The sequence below is a fragment of the Phoxinus phoxinus genome (assembly GCF_949152265.1).
Source record: "Phoxinus phoxinus genome assembly, chromosome: 13".
NCBI classification, from domain to species: domain Eukaryota; kingdom Metazoa; phylum Chordata; class Actinopteri; order Cypriniformes; family Leuciscidae; genus Phoxinus; species Phoxinus phoxinus.
The window spans coordinates 22866724-22888008 of record NC_136888.1 but is presented as its reverse complement, the minus strand read 5'-3'; the positions used below and the strand labels follow the sequence as shown (position 1 = coordinate 22888008).

The 21285-nt window shown below is 38.9% G+C and overlaps 1 protein-coding gene across 5 annotated transcripts in view; it reads right to left on the bottom strand.

Annotated features, from left to right (window-relative positions):
• The window catches only part of qkia (QKI, KH domain containing, RNA binding a), a 69488-nt gene that overhangs the window by 43200 nt on the left and 5003 nt on the right, over window positions 1-21285 (bottom strand). For all 5 annotated transcript variants that reach the window (XM_079632952.1, XM_079632955.1, XM_079632953.1 and 2 more), the window contains exon 2: window positions 5583-5725. In XM_079632952.1, the coding sequence (XP_079489078.1) occupies window positions 5583-5725 (143 nt within the window). The remainder of the gene's footprint in view (window positions 1-5582; window positions 5726-21285) is intronic.

Here is a 21285-nt window from a genome sequence, read left to right as displayed (position 1 = left end):
GATTGGAGTCCTTTGGCTTCAAAAGCCCCAGTAATAATCTGCAAATTAAAACTGGGGACTTTAGTATGATCTCCAACCTACCAAACCTTAATATTGCCTCACGAAAAAAAACAAAAACAGCTTTCCATCCCCCAATGAGCCCATCAGACAGGCAAGAAAATCACTATGAAAAATCTTCAATAACAATCCCAGCATTAGACAGGAGACCCATCCGTTCTCAGTTCAAGGATGACTCTATTAATAGCTTGTTGCTTCGGTGAGCTGATTGCAGCAGAACAGCCGCGTCTCTGCCGTTAAGCGAGGCAGAACTCAGTGACCACTTCCTGAATCTCAGAGAAGAGATCAGATGGTTCAACCACACACATATGGCCTGAATAATGCCGTTATGCACCCATGAGAGAATTTAGCTGGAAAGGAACTGTCGGATCCCAGCACAATTGATGTGTGCGTATGCAGATGTGTCTGTGTGCACTCATACAGGTGTTTGTAAGGCATGTGAATGAAATTACAATGTAACCAGCTAAATGAATCAGAATTATTCACAGAGCCCTGTGGCCACATACACCACAGACATACCTATTCATAAGTGTGTTTGGCCTGCAACACACACACACACACCACAATGTTACAGCAGAAAGCAGTTTGTACACGACAGGTGAAGTAATAGGATTTTGTCCAAGGAGAGAGGGAGCTAAACGTCTTGCTGAAACTCACTGGCAGCACTAGAGGAAAGACAAAGATAGAGCGAGAGAGGGGGAGGAAAACTGTCACTTCCATATAGACCTGGTCTGTCAGCCACCTTTTTTTCTCCCAGACATACCAGTCAGTCTATTCCATCTGAAAAGCTCAGGAGAGAGACTGTTACTGTATATAGACAGAGGTGTATTAACAAGGCTACTACTAGTACATTTAGAGATGTTTTGAAGGTCATGGCTTGACCCCGATGTTTGATCTAAGGTTAGATTTTTTTAGATTGGCTGCACAACTAAGCACAAGCTCACAGATACACACTTGTAAACAAACGGTCACGTTCAAAGGACAAGCTATATTTATGAAATGGACATTCTGTGCTAAAGACAAAGGAACTAAGACCTAATTACACATAAGTGTGTGTTATAATCCTGTTGAGAATACTGATATATACATACTACACGTGTTGTAATTCTATTTCTGAGAATCAGTTATTCTTCTTCTTGTATTTTCCGTTTACTCTGTTCCTTTCTATGACTCCTTTATTTTATTTTAATTCCTATGTTCTTCAGAATTATGGAAATATTAAAATATTTATAAAATCACACACACACAAGTTTGTTTCACTATAAGGGGCAATTGTGGCCTAATGGTTAGAGAGTCAGACTTGTTACCCGAAGGTCTCAATACCGACAGGAAACATCTGAGCTGCACTTGAGCAAGGCTGCCCACTGCTCAGTGTGTGTGTGTCCATGGTTTGCAGTGTGTGTGTGTGTGTGTGTGTGTGTGTGTTTCACTAGCCTACTCACTGTCCTAACTTGAATGGGTTAAATGCAGAGGACAAATTCCAAGTTTGGGTTACCATAGTTGGCCTTCACTTCACTATATTAGTGAGGACATAGCTTAGACTTAAATTGATTTTATATCAGGTCAATGATATTTTCCATCACCTAACTCAACCCCTAAACATACCCATCACGTGCAAAACACTAGGCTTAAATAAAAACATGTTTCGGCTAATTAAGAAGCCTTTTTGTGAGTTGTCACAATATTTCACTATATACGTGAGGACATTTGGCCGTCACAACAAGTATAGCCAAACCTGAACGAACGAAGCACACGCACAAGACCAGGACTGGGTCAGTTTACTCTAAAAGCAGAGTCCATTTTCTGTTTATTCTCAAAGCAGTAAAGCGCGAACGGACGTTTAGTCTGAATGAGGAGTCTGACCTAGGCAAATGAGCCCATGTGTGTGGCTCTTCCTATGCTTTTACCTCTCTAGTCCAATAGACTTCACTTTAAAATAACATTTTACAATACAAGTGCTAGAATCATGAATTGAGCTTAAAATGTAAAGCAAGCTCCCTTTCTTCCTGAACTGTAACTAGATCAGGTGTCAAACCGCAGTGTGTTTAATATACAGCAAGTTTACATTATAAAACACCATTAAAATTATTTCCATCCAACTGAGAGGAAACTGAGAAAGCATTATTTAAATATCAACACCTCCGAATCACCAATCATGGACACTTTATTCTCAATCAAGCTGCAGATTGGATGACCGAGCCAAAACTCCTGTCTGAAAGAGCAAATCAGAGAGACTGTGACTGAAGTGCATGCTAGAATTGCCCCGCTCAAACTAGTAACGGCTATAATTATTCTTCCTTTTCCTGTGTGGTTAGAACATTCGGGTAAAAACGTCTATGCGTGTGTGTTTTGAAACAATGACTCATGCTAACCACCAGGGGGAAGAATAATGAGGCGAGACTTGCAGGGAACACAGTGAGAGAGAAACAGTTTTGAGGGGGACAGCTGGGGATTCTAATGTACACTGGTGTGTGTGTGTGTGTGTGTGTCCTCCCACTTGCGTTGCTCGAAACACACAAACAGTTACTCTATATTTTCCATGGCATGATGGAGCTGGAGCTGTGCAGTTCATTCTATACTGGTGGTCAGCCGTGTTTCCCAGTAGCTGTTCCTGCTATTCTGAGACGGAAGGTCATCAGAACACACTCCTAAGGTAGGGACACACCAAACCGACGCCAAAGACTTAGTGCTGATGAAAGCCAACTGTGTTGTCGCCTTGTCACCTGCGTCGGGGAAGAAAAATCTGCTTGAACACACCGACAGGACTACAGCCATGAACTGTCAGCTAGCACGCGCATTCTTGCGCCTGCATGTAAAGGAGATAACGGTCCATTTAAGCAGATATATTTGTCTATTTTCGCCATTCAAAAAGGGAAAGCGAAACGAAGACTGCTGGTATACAAACGATAAACAAAGCAGCAATTGCTTACCGTTTTGAATATCAATCATGCTGATCCCGTTCTTTATCCTCATGTTATTATGAAAATATTTGTGCAGTGGAAAGCTCAGGTAAGGTGTAAAATTAGAACAGCCTTCTGTCTGTGCCATCATGACTTTTTTGCTTGCTTTCATCACTTTGCTCGTATTCTCGTGCACTGACTCGTTTGCTAAACTGAACAGCCAATCAGAGTTCTCTCTCTCATGGATGGCCCAGTGCCGATTCTACATGTTGATTCGGCCAAAAAATAAAAAATAAAAAAAACTCACGCATAAATATATATGCTCAAAACCAATGTGGGAGAATTTGCCCCTCTAGAGTATTTTCCCTGCAGAATAACTTAACTAATCTATAGAAAACAATAGCTGAGCATGTTGAACTGAAACTACTGTAGTGTTTTAGAGTTCTATACAACATATTCGGACTCTAAAATCTGATTGGATGACAATGACAAAGTCATAAAAAACATCTGATATAAACAGACCAAATACACTATCATTCAAACGTTTGGGGTCAGTAATATATATTAAAAAAGGATGCATTAAATTGATTAATAGCGACTGCGACAGTAAAGACATTTATAATGTTACAAAAGATTTCTATTTCAAATAAATGCTGTTATTTTGAACTTTTAAATTTTTATAAAAGATTTTCATAAAATTAAGCTGTTATGTTTTCAACATTGATATTAGAATGATTTCTGAAGTATCGTGTGACACTGAAGACGGGAGTAATTGCGGTTGAGAATTCACATTTTACATGATATAGGGATAAACAGAAAAAAAATATTTTAAATTGTAAAAATATTTCACAATATTACCATTTTACTGTATTTTTAATCAAATAAATGCAGCCTTGGTGAGTGGCAAGACACTTCTTTCAATCATCAAAAGCAGCCCCCCACTCAAATTTGTCTCATTCCTAACAATAACTAGCGACCAATACCGGCCGATATTTGGCTTTTTTTTTAAACATCGGTTGATACGTTTTTCTGTTTGGCCGATGTGTTGGATGCAGGATTTTTATTTTTACGGCGCTGAGAATGTATTAAGTCTATATATTTTATATATCGGTTTTATGCCAACCACCCTGCTCTCTAAGACATTGACATCGGCCAGCAAAAATATATATATATATATATATCGACCACTAACAATAATCCTTTATACACAGAGCTTTCCGGGTCATACAGAGGTGAATATATTTCTCAAGTAAAGCAGCAATCATTACACAAAGTGCTTAAAAGTAAAAGCTAATTTAAAAAAAGTAACATTCTGCACAAAAGATAAGCAGAGCAGTAGTTTCCATCATAATTAACTCTGCTTCAAACTCTGAGAAACCTGGGGTTGTGTGTGTGTGTGTGTGTGTGTGTGTGTGTGTGTGTGTGTGTGTGTGTGTGTGTGTGTGTGTGTGTGTGTGTGTGTGTGTGTGTGTAATGGGGGGGGGGTCCGCTGGGACGGACGGGGTGGCCTTTATCGGGCCGTCAGAGGGAAAACGCATTTCATGCTCTGCTGACCCCCCTTTTCTCTCTCTTCCCCTCTCCCTTGTCCACCTAGCAGAAGAATTAGGCAGCAAAATTGCTCCCTGTGTGACATGGCCACCGATGTGTGTGTTTGTGTCTGAGAATATGAGAGAAATGTCAAACAAGACCATCTAAACGTCAAGCTACATTATGTGCGCTGGTGGAAACACTTCTCTTAAACTTCTCAAACGCACAACACAAGCTAAAAAGATCCTACACTACTACTAGAGCATGGCCTGTGGCATTCCGGCACCATTCCCAGCTCCCTACAGGGGACTGATACTTGAAAAACTACTATTGCTGAACTAGCTTATGACAGGGAGTCCGTATTTACTCCCAAACGTCATGTTTTCACCAGGAGTAAACTTTCTCACTTATAGATTTCATCAGTCACTGTAACCGTCAATCACCCATCACTATAGCAACAGTCAATCACTGTGCTTGATTCTGAAAGGATGGGTAACATCTAGTTGTCCAAAAAGTACCGACTTCGGTACTGAAATTTAAAAATGTGATACCAGGATTTCCCTCTAGCATTTTGAGTGCTATTGAACAGATTCTTTAACACCTCTGATTGGCCATTGTGTTCATGCAGTCTACATATATGTCTGTGATTGGCAACAATGATCAACTCTTCAAAAACATGTTGCCTTTCATCGAGCGCTTGCATAGGTACACACGAGAGCGTTTAAAAGGAGGCGTCTATCAGCGGATCCCTAATAGATAAATCGCTGATAAACGGATCCGATGATAGACGTTATTTGCAAACACTCCTGTGTACATCTTGTGTAAGCGCACAATGAAAAGCGTCAAAGACAACATGTTTTTGAAGAGTTGATCAGAGCGCGTCAACACAACGGCCAAACAGAGACATACATGTTGAGCGTGACAACACACTGGCCAGAGGCGTTTAAGAATCTGTTGAACAGCGCTCAAAATGCCAGAGGGAAATGCTGGTATCATCTCATTTTTTATTTATTTTTTATTTCAGTACCGAAATCGGTACTTTTGACAACTCTAGTAACATAATTTGACAGAAAAATTGACAAAGTAAGTGAGACTCACATCCGGGTACTCTTTGACCGGTACAAAGAGTTTCTCCTGCAGATGTACGATGGGTCCCACTGGCTCGGGTAACTCCAGTGGGTGCTTGTCCACCAGACCGTTCACTGTGTCGTTATACATGTCTTTCCTCACTCTGGTTATCTCTGCAGGTAGACAAAAAAAAAGACAAACAGATTAGAAACGGCTGAATGAGAGAGAGGAAAAAAAGACAAGGCGGCATGAAATGCAAAACTCCCTTCATTAACATGAGATTCCAGCGCATATCCCCCTAAATTCAGTTGCCAAATTTCATGGAAAAATTTACAAATTTTAAATTTCACAGTAACAGGAATTTGCATGCACACATTGAGATCTTTTAAACAGAGACTCTTTCAAAGCTGCCAGCCCCAGATGAGGTTAAACTGCTGCTGCCAAAACATGATTAAGCTCAGGATGTCCATTCCTGTCACGCATATACACACACACGACCTCCCCTCATGATCAATCCCTTCATCACACACAGAGGCTGTATTTTAAAAACTAGAGCGCTAAATGAGCTGATATTTAAGGTTTGAATTCCAGATGGTGAAGCAAACACACCTGCCGGATAGAGAATTAAAAAGCTAAAAAAAATCTGATACCTGGAAAAGTGATGGAATGATTGTGACCTTTTGGAATGGATTGAGTATCAGGCATGTTAATACAATACCAGGTTTAGTCATGGTTGTTCAAAAACATAAAATGAACTGTGTGCTATATTTCTAGCATTTTGAAGTTATATGATAGCCTTGATTGATGAGCATGCAGGAATTCAAGTCTGCTGCTCTCAGATGTCATTCACCACTCTGCAAACTACAGTTCAAAAGTTTGGGGTCATTGAGATTTAGGCTAAGTCTTTTGAATATGCTCAATGAGGCTGCATTTTTAAAAATCTAATAGGCTAGTGATATTGTAAAACATAATTCAAAATAACCATTTTCTATTTTTAATTTAATCATTCAGTCATCAGCGTGACATGATCCTTCAAAGATGATTATAATATGTTGATTTGGTGCTCAAGAACATTTCATATTAACAATAACGCTGAAAACAGCTGTGCTGCTGAATGTTTGTTTGTGGAAACAGTGATACATTTTTAGAATTCAGGACAGGTTTGAAAGATCAGCATTTATTTGAAATAAAATTTTGTAAAAATGTCAAAGTCTCTGCCACTTTTGATCAATGTAATGCATCCTTGCTGAATAAGTCAATTTCTCTCAAAAGAAAAGAAAATAAGCATTTGGTCACAACTACAGTATACAATTAAAATTGCATTACAATTTAAATGATTAAAACGGCAAAAGCCTCAAATATATAGTCTGCATGTGTTGCAATCATTAATGTTTGTTTTACTACACATACTTCAGCACTGACATGTTGTCAGCAGTCTCAAAGCAATGAAAAAAAGTGGGATCACAGCATCAATAGTGCTTACACACACTGACAAGATTGTTCAACAGCTAGGAAAGTGTAAGATCCATAAAATCCAGCAAAAATCCAGCATATTGGATTTAATAAAAACAACTGGAAACTCATTGGTTGATGGTCTACCTAAGAGTGTGTTAAAGGTTTTGGTCACATGTCTACTTGTACAAACCCTTGCATTTCTACCTCTGTGGCAGTCCTTATTGAATTCAATGGATTTGCAGCATTCTCTGATAAAGTGCAAACGAGTGTGTGTGGGTGCCTTGAGGGTGACTGTGGAGAACTGACTTGAGGCCTATAACACTGAAACTGTGCGTGTTTCATGGGGCCCCAGAATCCTGGAAGGGGGTTGAAGGGTGACGCAACACCCAGATCAGAACAACAGCAGCTCATGGGCCATGTAAGGGTGAAACCTTTAACACAACGTATCTGGTCTCACACATGCAATGAGTCCCAGTGGAGGTGACACAACCGCTGCAAGTATATTAGTCACATTTACAGAATTCAATCCATCTTTCTCTCTCGACCCGAGAGCAACCTCATATTCCTCCACCCTTCTCTTTTTCCATCCCTCGGTCTCACCCTGTGTCTCTCCCTCCACCTTTCTCACACTAGAGAAGGAAGGATTTATCTCTGGTTCTCTGGAGTAAAAGTGCTGCATGTCTTCTGCATGTTTAATATTCTTGGACTGCAAGAGAGTAGGTTAGAGTAAAAGCAGGAATTAAAAAATTTAAATATCCTCGACTGAACTAGAAATGTGTCATGAACAAGAACGTGTTCATTTAAATCTTCTCCCAGGCTCATAAAGTATATATCCCTGACCATGGGACCTTTCAATATATACATCAGAAATAAACAGTGTAAATGATAATCTACAGTGCACATTACTTCATTTGTAACATTTTATTTTTGCCTGTCTTTGTCTCGCAGACACACACACACACACACACACACACACACACACACACACACACACACACACACACACACACACACACACACACACACACACACACACACACACACACACACACACACACACACACACACACACACACACACACACACACACACACACACACACACACACACACACACACACACACACACACACACACACACACACACACACACACACACACACACACACACACACACACACACACACACACACACACACACACACACACAAACCTCTTCTAAAAGCACTCTTTTAGTGTGCACTTAAAAAAAGCCAATGAAAAATAGAAACTAAAGTGTTTCTGTCCTTTGGCTGAACGAGAGAGGCACAGTGAAATGCCACATTACCATAAAGTAGCAGCAAGAGAGCAAGCGAGCGATAGAGCACATGCCATTAACAGGCACAAACTCTGAGGTGAGTCCTAATTTCAATGTCCAGGACGTTGGTAGCCTAATGGTCAAGTACCTTGTTTGCCAACACAAAGGTCACAGTTTAAACTCAACTAAGGAGTGATGCAGGAATGTGGAGAAGAGGTGAGATCAGATCCGGGTCTATTAAGCAGGACACTGAGCCCCACAAATCGCTCCGTGTTCAGGCTGCTGGTCTGGGGGTACAATAGTTTACTTATTTGATTATTACTTTACTCATTTATTTGTTTGTTTTAGTGGTCCAACAGATTCACGGTTCTGATCACATTATAGTTTTTGAGTCACAGACCAGATTGGCAAGAAAATATTTTTTCCGAGGAAACTTTGCTTTCCATTTATTAGGCTACTTAACCCTTTAAGTGAATCTGTTAAAGCCTATGCCGTTGAAGGAGTCTCAAACCAGTCAATTATTCCCCGAAAGTGAAAGCAAAAACTGACTGAGCTTTTGGCATCTAACTATTAATTCTCTCAGGAGACAAGAGCTGAATCTACATCAATGCTGATAACGGTAGGCTACATCAATTATCTTAATTTATTGGCTTAATATTTATCTTGTGAGAATGATGGTGATTAAATGATCATGAAAAAATAAGACTCCATATTTCTTGTTAAACTAACTGTGTTTTCTGCTTTTGATTTTCATCGATGACTTGATTTTTATGCTTTGTTATATGAGGCCTATATAATTTTAGTAATATTATTAAGAATAATTTGTAATTGTATTTTGTAAATGTGCTATGGACACAAAACGCTGATAACCAACAATGCAGTTTTTGCCTTGGCTCAAACAAAGACTAAGAATGGTGACAATTTGTGAATAGATCTTCCAATTCACTTTTACAACTAGTCTTTAGTGTCACATGATCCTTCTGAAATCTTATGCCGATTTGGTGCACAGGATTCAAATAATTTCTAATCGTTAGTGTTAAACAGTAATATTTCTGTGGAAGCCACGATACTTTTTCAGAATTAATTGAATAGAAAGTTCATAAATTGTTACAAAACATTATGTAAATAATGTACAAAAAAAATGTCTTTACTGTCATTATTGATAAATTGAACGCATCCTTATTGAACAAATTTAAAAAAAAACTTTTGAACAGTAGGCCTAGTGTATGAAGGGAAACAGGGTGAAAGTGATCAGAAACGTGAAGGAGAACTGTATGTGGCAAGAACAAAAGAGAACATTTGCTGATCTAACACTGCACAATATTGGAAAGCAAGGAGAAGAGACAGGCTCTAATATTCCATCATATTCCCTGCATTATAAAGAAAGGGAGAATGAAGCAGAGCGAACAGCAAGAGTTTAAAGAAACGGTGATTTCACTGGAACTTTAGTAGATGCTATACAAAAAGGATGGCGAGCGCTCAAAGCTCTTTAAGATTAAAATAAAAGAGAGAGGTGCTTGAGATGAAAGTCTGCTGATGTACAAGTTTTTCCACTTTGAAGCAATGCACTTTAGCTATCATAAAGCACAGCTAGCCTCTGCATCCACAAGATTCCTGCTTAATGCATTTGCAGCTTTATTCAATCTGCAAACGACTATCTCAACAGACAATATAATTCTGCACTTCAAACTTTCAGACAGTGAAACAAGAGGATTCTTTTGGGGGGAAAAGAAAACAGTATGCTCGAGATAGGGCCTTCAGTCTTATCAAATGTCCACACACCTTTTTTCTAAGTGTAAAATCCTTTGCAATTCAGTATATTTCACTGCTGACGGCCAGCAACTAAAACTTCTTTGAGAAATGTTTGCTTCATGCATGAATTCTGTGAACTCAGCACTGCATTTCATGTTTTGGAGAGGAGAATATTTTCCCACAGCATTAATATGGCTCTTCCAGAGAAATATGCTGCGGAGTTTAAACGAGATGCAACAGCCTGTCAAAAACAGGTGATGGGAGCTTGTTTGCGCACGTACAACATGCAAGAGATTCTGAATTTCCTTGAAGCAGTCCAAGTTTCCCATGTCATAAATAAAGAATTAAACACTTGATAGGGCAAAAACATCATTAAGGAAATATGCTATATAAAGAATAATTATATAATAAGAATATAGTATATAAACAACAAGGTTATACAATGTATGCGTGTTCATTCCAACAAGAAAGAAAAAAAAAGATAGAATGGACTAGTAATATCCATTCTAATCTTAGCAGGGGCAAGAGTAGTAGTAAAGGTAGACTACTAATCAAATATTACCAGTCAATCTCAGGGGGGGGGGTTGTTTTATTGCAGCTTCTTGCTTTTAAATGACTAGAGGCCTAAAGTAAAAACGACATTTTCGCAAAGACTGTCCTCATAAATTAGAGCTGTTTTTCATAAATAAACATTCATTATTTTGGGCAGTGCCTCAGTTCTCTGTCAGGAGACAAAAAAAAAAGGAAAAAGGAATTTAGCTTCTGAGAAAGAAGGAGGGTGAGGTGAAAAAGTCAAACAGAGAATAAAAACACTCTCATTCAGAGCTTAAATGGTTGGTGCCGCCAAGCACCAAGTCAAATGTAATCAGTTAGCAGTGACCATACTACAACACTCCCACTGAATCCTACAAAATTTATTGAAATTAATTTAACAATTCTGGTTCCAGTTCCACTAAAATTTATTTTTATATTTTTCACTGATTCAAATCAATAACTCATGAGTTTGACAATGATTGCAATAAATCTTAGAGACAATTCAGCAAAAAATGGAAATTGTCATTCTGCCCTCATGTCGTACCAAACCTGCATGACTTTTTAGCTTCTGTGGAAGACAAACGTAGATATTTTGAAAAATGATGGTAAAGTTTTGGTTGCCTTTGACTTCAATTGTACGAACAAAAAACCCCCAGAGATTTCTAAAAAATATTGTTTTATATTAACCAGAAGAAAGATAGTAATACATATTTTGAATGCCATGAGGTTGAGTAAAAACAGTATTTTCATTTTTGGGTGAACTGTCCCTTTAAGCATTTATATTAGAATCAATGTTTAAGTAAACCGAACATTAATTAGTTCGGTGCAGAGTTGTTGTTTTAAAAACTGAATAATATCCAGTTCTAAATTCACAACCCTAACGTGACCCTTGCAGCCAGTGCCCGACCTGGAACTGTGCGGGGTAATGTCAGCAACGAGTCACATTGTAATTGTTCAGCTCAATTCAGTGGAAATGCAGGCTGATTCTGAGAGATCCCCTGGATGAGCACCAGCATCAGTTCAGTTTAAGAGGGTAAGTGAAGGCAGTGGTGGGGGCTCTCAAATAAGGACACATTTACTGAACACTATACATAAGAGGCTGGTTAGCAACGTTTAAACACACACACAATTCACTAAGTAAAAGACCCTTAAACACTAAGATTCAAAAGCAGACACACTACAAAACTCAAGTCCCACAGTTGCAATTTGATGTGGAAATTGAGCCCTTCAGTTTAGGCCAGATATTGCATGGAAAAAGAGATGGATCCAAGTGTGTCTGCAGTCCTCAACAGCCATGAGGAAACACATTAACTGTATTAGAAACTGTCTGCAACACGTCATCAGATGGAGAGGAAGGGGGGGAAAAAGTAATTCCATAGGCAGAAGATAATTTCAGAGAGCACCTACATGTCCAACAAACAACAGGTCACAAAGTGTAAAGATCCCTGCCAGCAAAAACAGGTGTTTCTCAGTTATATGATATCAGAAAGGCTGAGGATTAGAAGATTAGAATGCTGGACATTTGTACTAGAATGAACCTGATCCCTGACCAACACGCACTCCGATCTCTCTATCTTCTCCCTGCGCATTCCCAGATTGTCCTGCTGCAGTCCGGGTTTCCGCAGAGCCATTATGAGGAGCTAAATTTAGCAGGGAGGCTTGTCACACTTGATGATATGGTGCAGGGTTATAGAGTAGAGCTGTTAGGGAGGGGGTGGGTTTGGGTTATCATTCAGGACGAGAGCACAACAGTTACTGCGGTGGTTTAATGGCTGCCCAGCAGGGCGCAGGGTCTAACCACAGCCTGTAGATTACTCTTACACCCAAGCCACATGCTATACAGGGGATCCAACAGCGTCAAGAAGCCTCTGGTCACAAGAGGCGGCTGGTTACAGCTGGTCTGTTCAGAGGCAGAGTTTGGGACACTGGGGAACAGAAGAACTGACACAGCCCAGCCGATCCAGCCAAATAACACATGAATGCACAAGTGTTTCCTGTATCGCTACTCCGCCACGGTGCTGCTATTAAATCACCACAGCAAACAAATTATTTTGAGAATTGAGTTTCTAGTCTAAACTGAATGCGATTAAATAGACAATGAATATCATGAAATAACATCAAAAATATAAATAAACAACACGCCTATCTATTGCATTATGTTTAGTGGATGCATGACCAACAGACAGATATTCACTGTGAATGTGAACACTGTAGTCTGATTTATAAACTAATAAGTTAACTCATAGGTTTGTTTGAATCTGTAAAAAATAATAATAATAATAATAATAACTTAAATAAATCTGTGCTCTCCAGGACTTTTCAGCAGTGTCAAAATTAGAGGTCGACCGATAGTGGATTTTACCGATAACGATAGCTAGGTTGGGCCATACTTGCCGATAACCGATTAATGAACCGATAGTTTTTAAAATTGATACTGGATAAAAACAAACATAACACTTCAAGTAAAACAGTGCTGAACTTTATTATAAAAATAAAAAAAACTGTATTGAACCATGAAAACATGCTAAATGAAATAAATATATAAATGTGAATAAATATTTAAGTCAATAAAAGACATTCATTCAAACTGAAACAAAAAGTAATACTCTAAATAACAAATAAAACCAGTTACATTCAAAATGTAACTATTTAACTGTTCTTTTCAAGCCAAACAGTCATACTTAAAGATGGCCAAATTTAAATATCTACAATGCCAGAGCATTGAAATGACATAAATATTACATGTATAGTCAGTCTCACACTTTTGCTTCTATTTTATAAACACTTGATGATTATCTAATCAAAATAACAAAATATGTATTAAAGTCAAGATGAAAATAAATAACCGAAATCGAATGCTTTTCTGATTCGTTTATGTTTCTGTCGGCTGTATAAACATATCAGTTTGCTTACGTCTCTAGCTTTAAATATGCAACTTCTCTGCATATTTAATGCATAAAAGTGACCAGCTGGATATTAACTAATGCAAATAGAGGGTAACAATTGTGACATGAAACGATTCGGGTCGGACTTACGTTTATGTTTGTCAGTGTTTTAACCGCTTGAGGTACTACTAATGTTACTAGCGTCCTCTCAGCCTCGAAGGCAAACAAACATACTGTTGTGCTGTTCTTTCTCTACTAATGCAGCATTTAGTCCACAAATTAATCACTTTATAATGATATGACAAAATGTACTGTATACATACATTTGAGCTGTCGGTGCTTTAAAACGCGCATCTGATGTCAGCGCTCTCCACGCAGCATGTGCTCTCAGTGCAGCACGCAGCATCACGTGTCGAAATAAACAACACGAGGCGATAGTTTTTATTACACCTCTAGAGGCCGCTCTTGTACTGCATCATGCCAGCAGACCCTTCTCAGCTCTTACACTGTGTAATGAATGACAGCGCGCGCTTCTCAGCTGCTCCAGCAATGGCCGCAACCAGGAAAAACTATCGGTATATATTTTTGCCGATAACGATAGTTCCACCAGTCAACTATCGGTGCCGATTAATCGGCAAAACCGATGAATCGGTCGACCTCTAGTCAAAATAACTCAAATAAATGTCAAATATATAAGGCAAGTATCTCTCTCTCTCACTCTCTCTCTCCCTCTCTCTCTCACACACAGCAGATGTTTCTGGAATTAAACAGGTTGTAGTAGTGAGATAAGAAAAACTGATTATACTATTTACAGATAATTCACTCCATTTGCCATATGACTTGTTGACTGTACTCCATCTGTGCACGCACACACACCAACAGGATGTGGATGGGAGGAATAACAGGAAGTAAACGGAGGACTCTGAACTTGTGCAGAAAGGAAAAGCCATCGATGTTTTAACAGACCATCAACAGTGCACACGACTTCCTGAGAGCTTCCTGTGACTGCTCAGAAAAGAGGATCCTGTGACATCTGTATGAGATACATAGTCTCAGATCAGCCACAGGTTACATGCACGTTTTGTTTTTTGCAGATGATCAAGTTGGGCATTAATTATTTTTCACTGGCCACACACACACACACACACAGTGTATGTTTTCACACAGAAAGTGCAGTAAACTTGCTGAACAATGACAGGAAGAACTGAATGCTCAAGCAGGAAGGAAGGAACCAGTCAGTAAATGTGCTAAGAGCAGATAACTAAACACCTCCTTCCTCCTGGACAGGACACCCGCCCTTATCCTCCTGAAACATGGTAACAAACTTGCTTAGCAAACCAAAAACAAACAAGAACAATCTGAACATCTTTGTTCACTTCATTTAAAACCAAACTTCAAAGCCTCTCTTTAAAATAACTTGCTGTGGTGTCAAAAACACCAATATTTGCACTAATCACTAGTGGTGTGAAGGAGGGCAGAACTGATCTGATTCTGTGGTTTCGTCTCTGACGCGAGTGGACAAAAGCTAGCACTGGTGAAAACCACCGGCTTGTGCGTCTGCATTTAACTACTCTTCCTTTTCATCATCTCTTCTTTTTTCCTGTCCTCTATTAGCACGAGATGGAATGGCAGAGCTGCATTCCTCTGCTTTTAATTAGCAGGAAATGAGGGCAGCCAATGACAAGGACCATTTACACCAGTGAACGAGGGAGAAGAGAGAGTGAGAGATCTCAAGGTGCTAGTTTTACTATGTAACCGATCTCATAAGAGATGCCTGGGGACACAGGATGGCAGACAACACGAAGCGCCATCCTTCACGGGAGTAGTAATGACAGCAAAGCACTCTGGTTAACAGCACCACAACAACAGAAGCTTCCAGACAAGCCTGAGCACAACCGTGTACAACAGGAAGGAGACGGTCTGCCAGTCTTGAAGACATGACACCAATTTTATTAAATTAAAGCGTGATAGAGGACTACATTATAGAACTTATTTCTCACTCCGGTGGTTTATTTTAATGTTTAAGTATCCTGGGCCACCAATGTCACAAGACGAAACCTGTAATAAGAGCGATACGGTGTATTTATCAAGAAACTTTCCAGTCATGCAGTGCAGATCAGCAGAGGTATAAAACCAGTTCATTGGCATTCTGAAGTGAAACGCTGCTTCAAAATCCAAGGACCAATCAGAAAGCAGAGCTACCTGGAGGTTCAGTCATTAAATTTAGGTTGCCTACGGCAACTAGGGTAAAACAAATATTTACAGAAATCCGGTGCATGTGTGGGAGAGGGAGTGAGGGGAAATGTGAACTGATTTAAACTCCAGCGTTAAATGGACAACAGTAAGATGTGATTCTGCTCTTCACACACATTCATATGAAGAAAAATTAAGCGCACAAGAAAAATTATTAAAATAGATTCACAATGTCGTGACCCAACAGCTGTCACAATGAGTTTTGTCCACCACAAGCTTTCAGCTGATGGTCTTAAGGACAGGAACTGAAAGACGCAGAGAGAATGGAAAGAAAGTTTAACATAGTAAAGCAGCGTCCGCATAGGACTCTTGACTAATGCAAACAGACAGACTCTTATAGACTTTAAATGTGAGCAACAGTCTTTAGTTAAAGAGAGGAGATGCAGGCCTCTGGCAAAGAAAGAGAAAAGGAGGGAGAGACAGAAAAGACACCTGGTAGAGATCTGTCTGTGACGCATAGGAACTGCGACTAAGTCTCAAAATATTCTACGCAACTCTAGACCCAAAAATGGGTTGCATGGTTTGATAGAGTTTTGGACAGAAGTGAAAACATTGCTAAATGAAAATAATAAAATGCAACTAACCATATGATGTTAAAGTAAAATACACGCAGCTAACTTTTAAATTTGAGTTAACTTGTATACCAGGTTAATTAAAAATGATCATGCATCTAACCAGACTGCAATTTCATCTCATTCTTTGTAGAAGCTAGGCAAATTATGTGGATGCCAAAATGGACATGTCCATCATCCTCAAACCATAAACAAAATTACACATTAAGGTAAAAAAAAAAACAAAGCAGATAGACATTAACACATATCACACTTCTGCTGTTTTGCATCAATTTATAAAATTGTATGTTTTTCATAGTGTTGGCTCAATGACGCCATGTAAACTACTGTTCAAACGTTTGGGGTTGTTACTTTTTTTGTATTTGAATTTTGAAAGCTTCTTATGCTCAAAAAGGCTACATTTATTTGATCAAAAATACAGAAGAAAAAAAAGATGAAATTTGAGCAGCCATTACTTCAGTGCCACATGATCCTTCAGAGATATTCTAATATTCTGAAAATGGTGCTTATGAAACATTTATTTCAATATAAATGTTGAAAACAGTTTCTCTGCTTAATATTTTCTTTTCATTAATTTTATTAATATTTTTACAATACACATTTCTAATGGATAGAAAGTTCAAAAGAACATCATTTATTTGAAGCATGAATCTTTCTTTACATTATAAATGTCACTTTCTTTACATTACTGTCAGTTTTGATCTTGAAGGGAATTCCTTCCTAAATATCAAGGGTGCCACATTTTTTGATACGTAGACAGAACCAATTACAATTTACATTGTATAAAAAGAGCGAATGTTAATTTAAATTCTCAAATCAAACCTATTTTATAGAAGTAGCTATTAATATAATTCTGGAACTTTTTTTACAATGAACTTTTAAAAGCCTTAGAGAGAAAAAAAACATTATTTGTGTGTCAAATTTTTCACTACCCCCAGGCCCAAGTCTGAAAACCCCAAAAACAACAGTTTAAAGAGAATCTTGCACAGTTAGTTGGCTAAACTGTAGCAGTGTTTATTGTTAGCTACCTGAACAGAACAAAATCAATTTATTTGTTCAGTCAGCTGAAGGTCTGTGGTCTGTTAACTATATCAGGATGGCCAAGAATGCATTTGTGTCTGTATACACGTGTAGAATGTGTTTATGGCTTCCTTTTACTGCAACAGGCTTATCTAAACCACTTCAATCATAAAGCCAAATTCATTTATGGTCTCGATCAATGCTTTGTGTGGCTACTGTTGTGAGGCTTTCTGAACGTTTAAAGAGTGAAAGAATGCAATGCCTCACACAAACCGCATTGTGCTGGACAAACCGGGTGCAAAAAAGGCCCAAACAGGAAACTGTAACCAAGGTCACATCCCGTATGCCAAAGCAGTGATGTCATCATGTGTGTATGAGAGGGTTATGTTGAACGCATAATGCTTCATTGTTCGAGTGCAGAGATGTCTGTGAGCCCACCCCCCTCCATGCAGGCTGACCTCATTCACAACATACTATTTGTCTTTCCATGTCTCTTTCTCGCTATTTTCTGCCACCCGGTTCTGTTCGACCCTGCCATCGCTCTCTCTGTGCACACAATCAATCTGTTGACCCCACTAGCGTGCTAAACCTTCTCACAAAGTGCAGTCATGACATGGTCTTTCTCTCCCATGATGCTCTTTTTTTTTACACATTTAAGAGCTAATTGAGCACAAATGCAGCAATGTAACGAGGAGCTAGCAGAAAAAGACAAAGCTTTGTGCAGCACGAGGGGACGGCAGTGGCTTCTCTGTTGCGTTTGACAGCGGGATTGATGGAGGCTGATATAACATCCACAGTGAAGCAGAAATCTCCCTCACACACAGTTGGCTGTAGTGGAATGTTAAAAATACAACAGGTGACTAAGCTTCAGTGAATACTCTGTTTCAGTTTAGCCTTTAGAACACACACACACAGACAAAAGTACAAAAGCTTACACAAACACACGTAGAGTCATCTGCCCAGAGTAAAACAGCTCTTTGTGTTTGTTGTTAAGTGCTCTATAAATAGTCAATGGTTTGTTCTAGAATGTTGGTCTTGGTTTCACAATGTCAACCGGATTTTCTGAACATACAAAAGGTGAATAATAAGGAATTTCCCTTGCAGTGATTTTAAGTGTCTCAACATCGCGATACTATTGCCTTTTTTTTTATTCTTTTACTTTAGGCTTTTATTCACATAAACATTCATGTTTGTTTGATGTGCGACAACCAAATGGGTTAATTCTGGTGTTACGCAGCACGTTTGAGCTTCCGCAAGAACCAATGAGGTTTGTTCTCGCTCGTCAAGCAGGTTCGGTTGAGCTTCTGTATGTTTGCAGATCAAAGATTATATGTCAATAAAATATTAAATTTAATCTTTTCATCATATAAAGCGATCGTGTCTCTTCAGGAATTTTGGACTAAACCCCTTAATTTATATGGATTAGTTTTACGATGTCTTTATAAACTTTTTGAAGCATCAAAGTGGTAGTTGCGTAGCTGTCAATGGAGAGTACAGAGCTGGCTCATATTTCATTAAAAATATCTTCATTTGTGTTCTGACAATGAACGAAAGTTTTGCGGGTTTGGAACACCACAAGGGTGAGTAAATTAAAAAGAATGTGGGTGAACTAATTCTTTAAACAAAAAGCTAAATAAACAGGGCTAGGAAAAAGGAAAGGAAAGTAGACAGGATACTAACACAACTATTGCAACAAACGAGGACATAATCAGTAACCAATGAAACTGAAGCTAAACAGAACCGAGCAACAGGGACTAAAGGAAACAGAACAAAATGTCAAAATAAGGGTCCACATAACAGAAAAATAAGCTTGTTGGGCTATTGTTATATGTATAACAGTTTGTTCCGATCCTCGAATCAGACTGGATGAAAGGCTAATAGTAATAGTAAAGGCCAATAGTATCCAGCATCAGCACTGCTTGTCCCTGTGTGTTCTAGACAGGCTCTCAGTCAGTGCAGGTTACATTGTTACGCCACTAGGTGACGGCAAAGGACTGTCTTTGAGTGAGTCATTAAACCGTTCATTCAACTAATATGTTCAAAAACGCTGATTCATTCTTTAATAAAAACAAGGAGTTAAATTATTCTAACTTTGAGCATTGCCGGGGTAACGCTGAAGGCCATGTTTCCCTACATTGAGACCATTCCATTGATTCAATGCATTGACCAGCGATGGCGCTATTCATAGGACACGTTGAAAGGATGCTACGACAAAGATCACTACCCTCTTTGGACATTAGGCCTGTCACTTTTGAGAAAAATCTAAATTCGAACGGATATCAAATATAAAGCAATGTATTTAAACATTGTAGCGTCTATGTAGATATTCAAATATATTCAGAGTGACCACTACTGGATGAGATGGCAAACAATAAAATAAAAAACAAACGGTCTAATCATAGACTGTAAAAAATGCGCTACACATGACACTTTAAAAACCGGACAGTTTATTTATGGATATTTAACGTAATGTTCGAATGCATATTCGAATATCGAATAAAAAGTGTCCAGCCCTATTGGACATGGAAATTGGCAAACTTATTTTTATCAACGAACACATTCTTGAACTGAAGGACAGGCGCAGGTAATCGCACACACTCAGTTGATCTCTCTCTGTTTATTAGGCTTGTTTAGTACAAATCTACAGAGCCTCTGTACAAAATCACAATGGTACACAGAATCTTGAGTAAAAAAAAGAGCCAGCTAGTGGAAACAATTTCATTCTTCACTCTTGTTATCATTATTAACTTATTTAACATTCAAACACATGCACGAAGTGTAAAACAATAAGGGTTTAGCCTTATGAAAAAAGAAAAACATTGGCGGTTGGCTTGTCAGTATCACATGTTCTGGAATGGTACTGCGTGTTCAGAGGAATTATGCGGTCCTAACCTTGCACAACAAGATTCCAACGGCATGCAGTGTGTCTGTCCACAATGAACCCGAAAATGCAGTGTGACGAGACACAATCACACTTGCAATGTACTGTGTAAAACATTCACTTTTTATGACTGCAGAGATGTATACACACTTGTTTAAAAAGTTTGGGGTATTTATTTTTATATAGTATTTATTTTTTTGTTGTTGAAATAAATGAATACTAAATTGTTCAAAGGTGCAATAACCCTTCTTGTGAGAGTGTTGTGTCAAAAACACAACTACAGATGATGTTCTGAACAGAATCAGTCTGACATCATTTACTGTAGAAAAGACACCGACAAATAACCCACTTATATCACAATGACATCTGTGCTCTCCCACGAGGCCTGGTGCATGGTACGCTCTGATTGGCCATCTATTAGGCAACACTGAAAACAGACAGAAACACATAGGTTTGAAAACACCTATTTCTGCAGTGAAATAAAACCTGCAGTGTTGCCTATCTGCTGCTGAGAGCGAATCGGAGGTGAAGAGTTGAAATCGCAGGGTGAGACAGTCAAACAGAACCACCTCCGGCCGAGGCCACGGTCCACGTGGATCAATTCAAGGACCATTTTCCAGCCCAAACAAAATAAGAGTGATCATAATTATGCCTAATTATAGCATTTAAGGAAACAGAACAAACATTAGATGGATTCAATTGCTTAATAAATGTTTAGATGAGCACAAAGGAATACTGCTGTCTGCTTTAACCAAACAATTCCTCTGTTGCTCAATTAGGGAGAGTGAGAACTCAAGGAAAACGCTAAACGGTGTCTCCAAGCTGCTGGTTTAAAACAGAAAAACAGCAGAGAAATGGCATGAAAGAGGAGTGTGAAGGGGTGTGGAGATATTTCAGGCAGTTGTGGAATGTAAAAGGGTGGGGCCCTTCCCCCATTCCGGAGTGAGAGGATAAACACCAACCGCTCCTGGATCGTTTCTCCAGACCACATTAGAACTACTCACAGAAAAACTACAGACACACACACATTGCCTCGTCCTATAAAATCATGACTTTGTTGAGAGACTGTTTTTTGGTTCTTATGA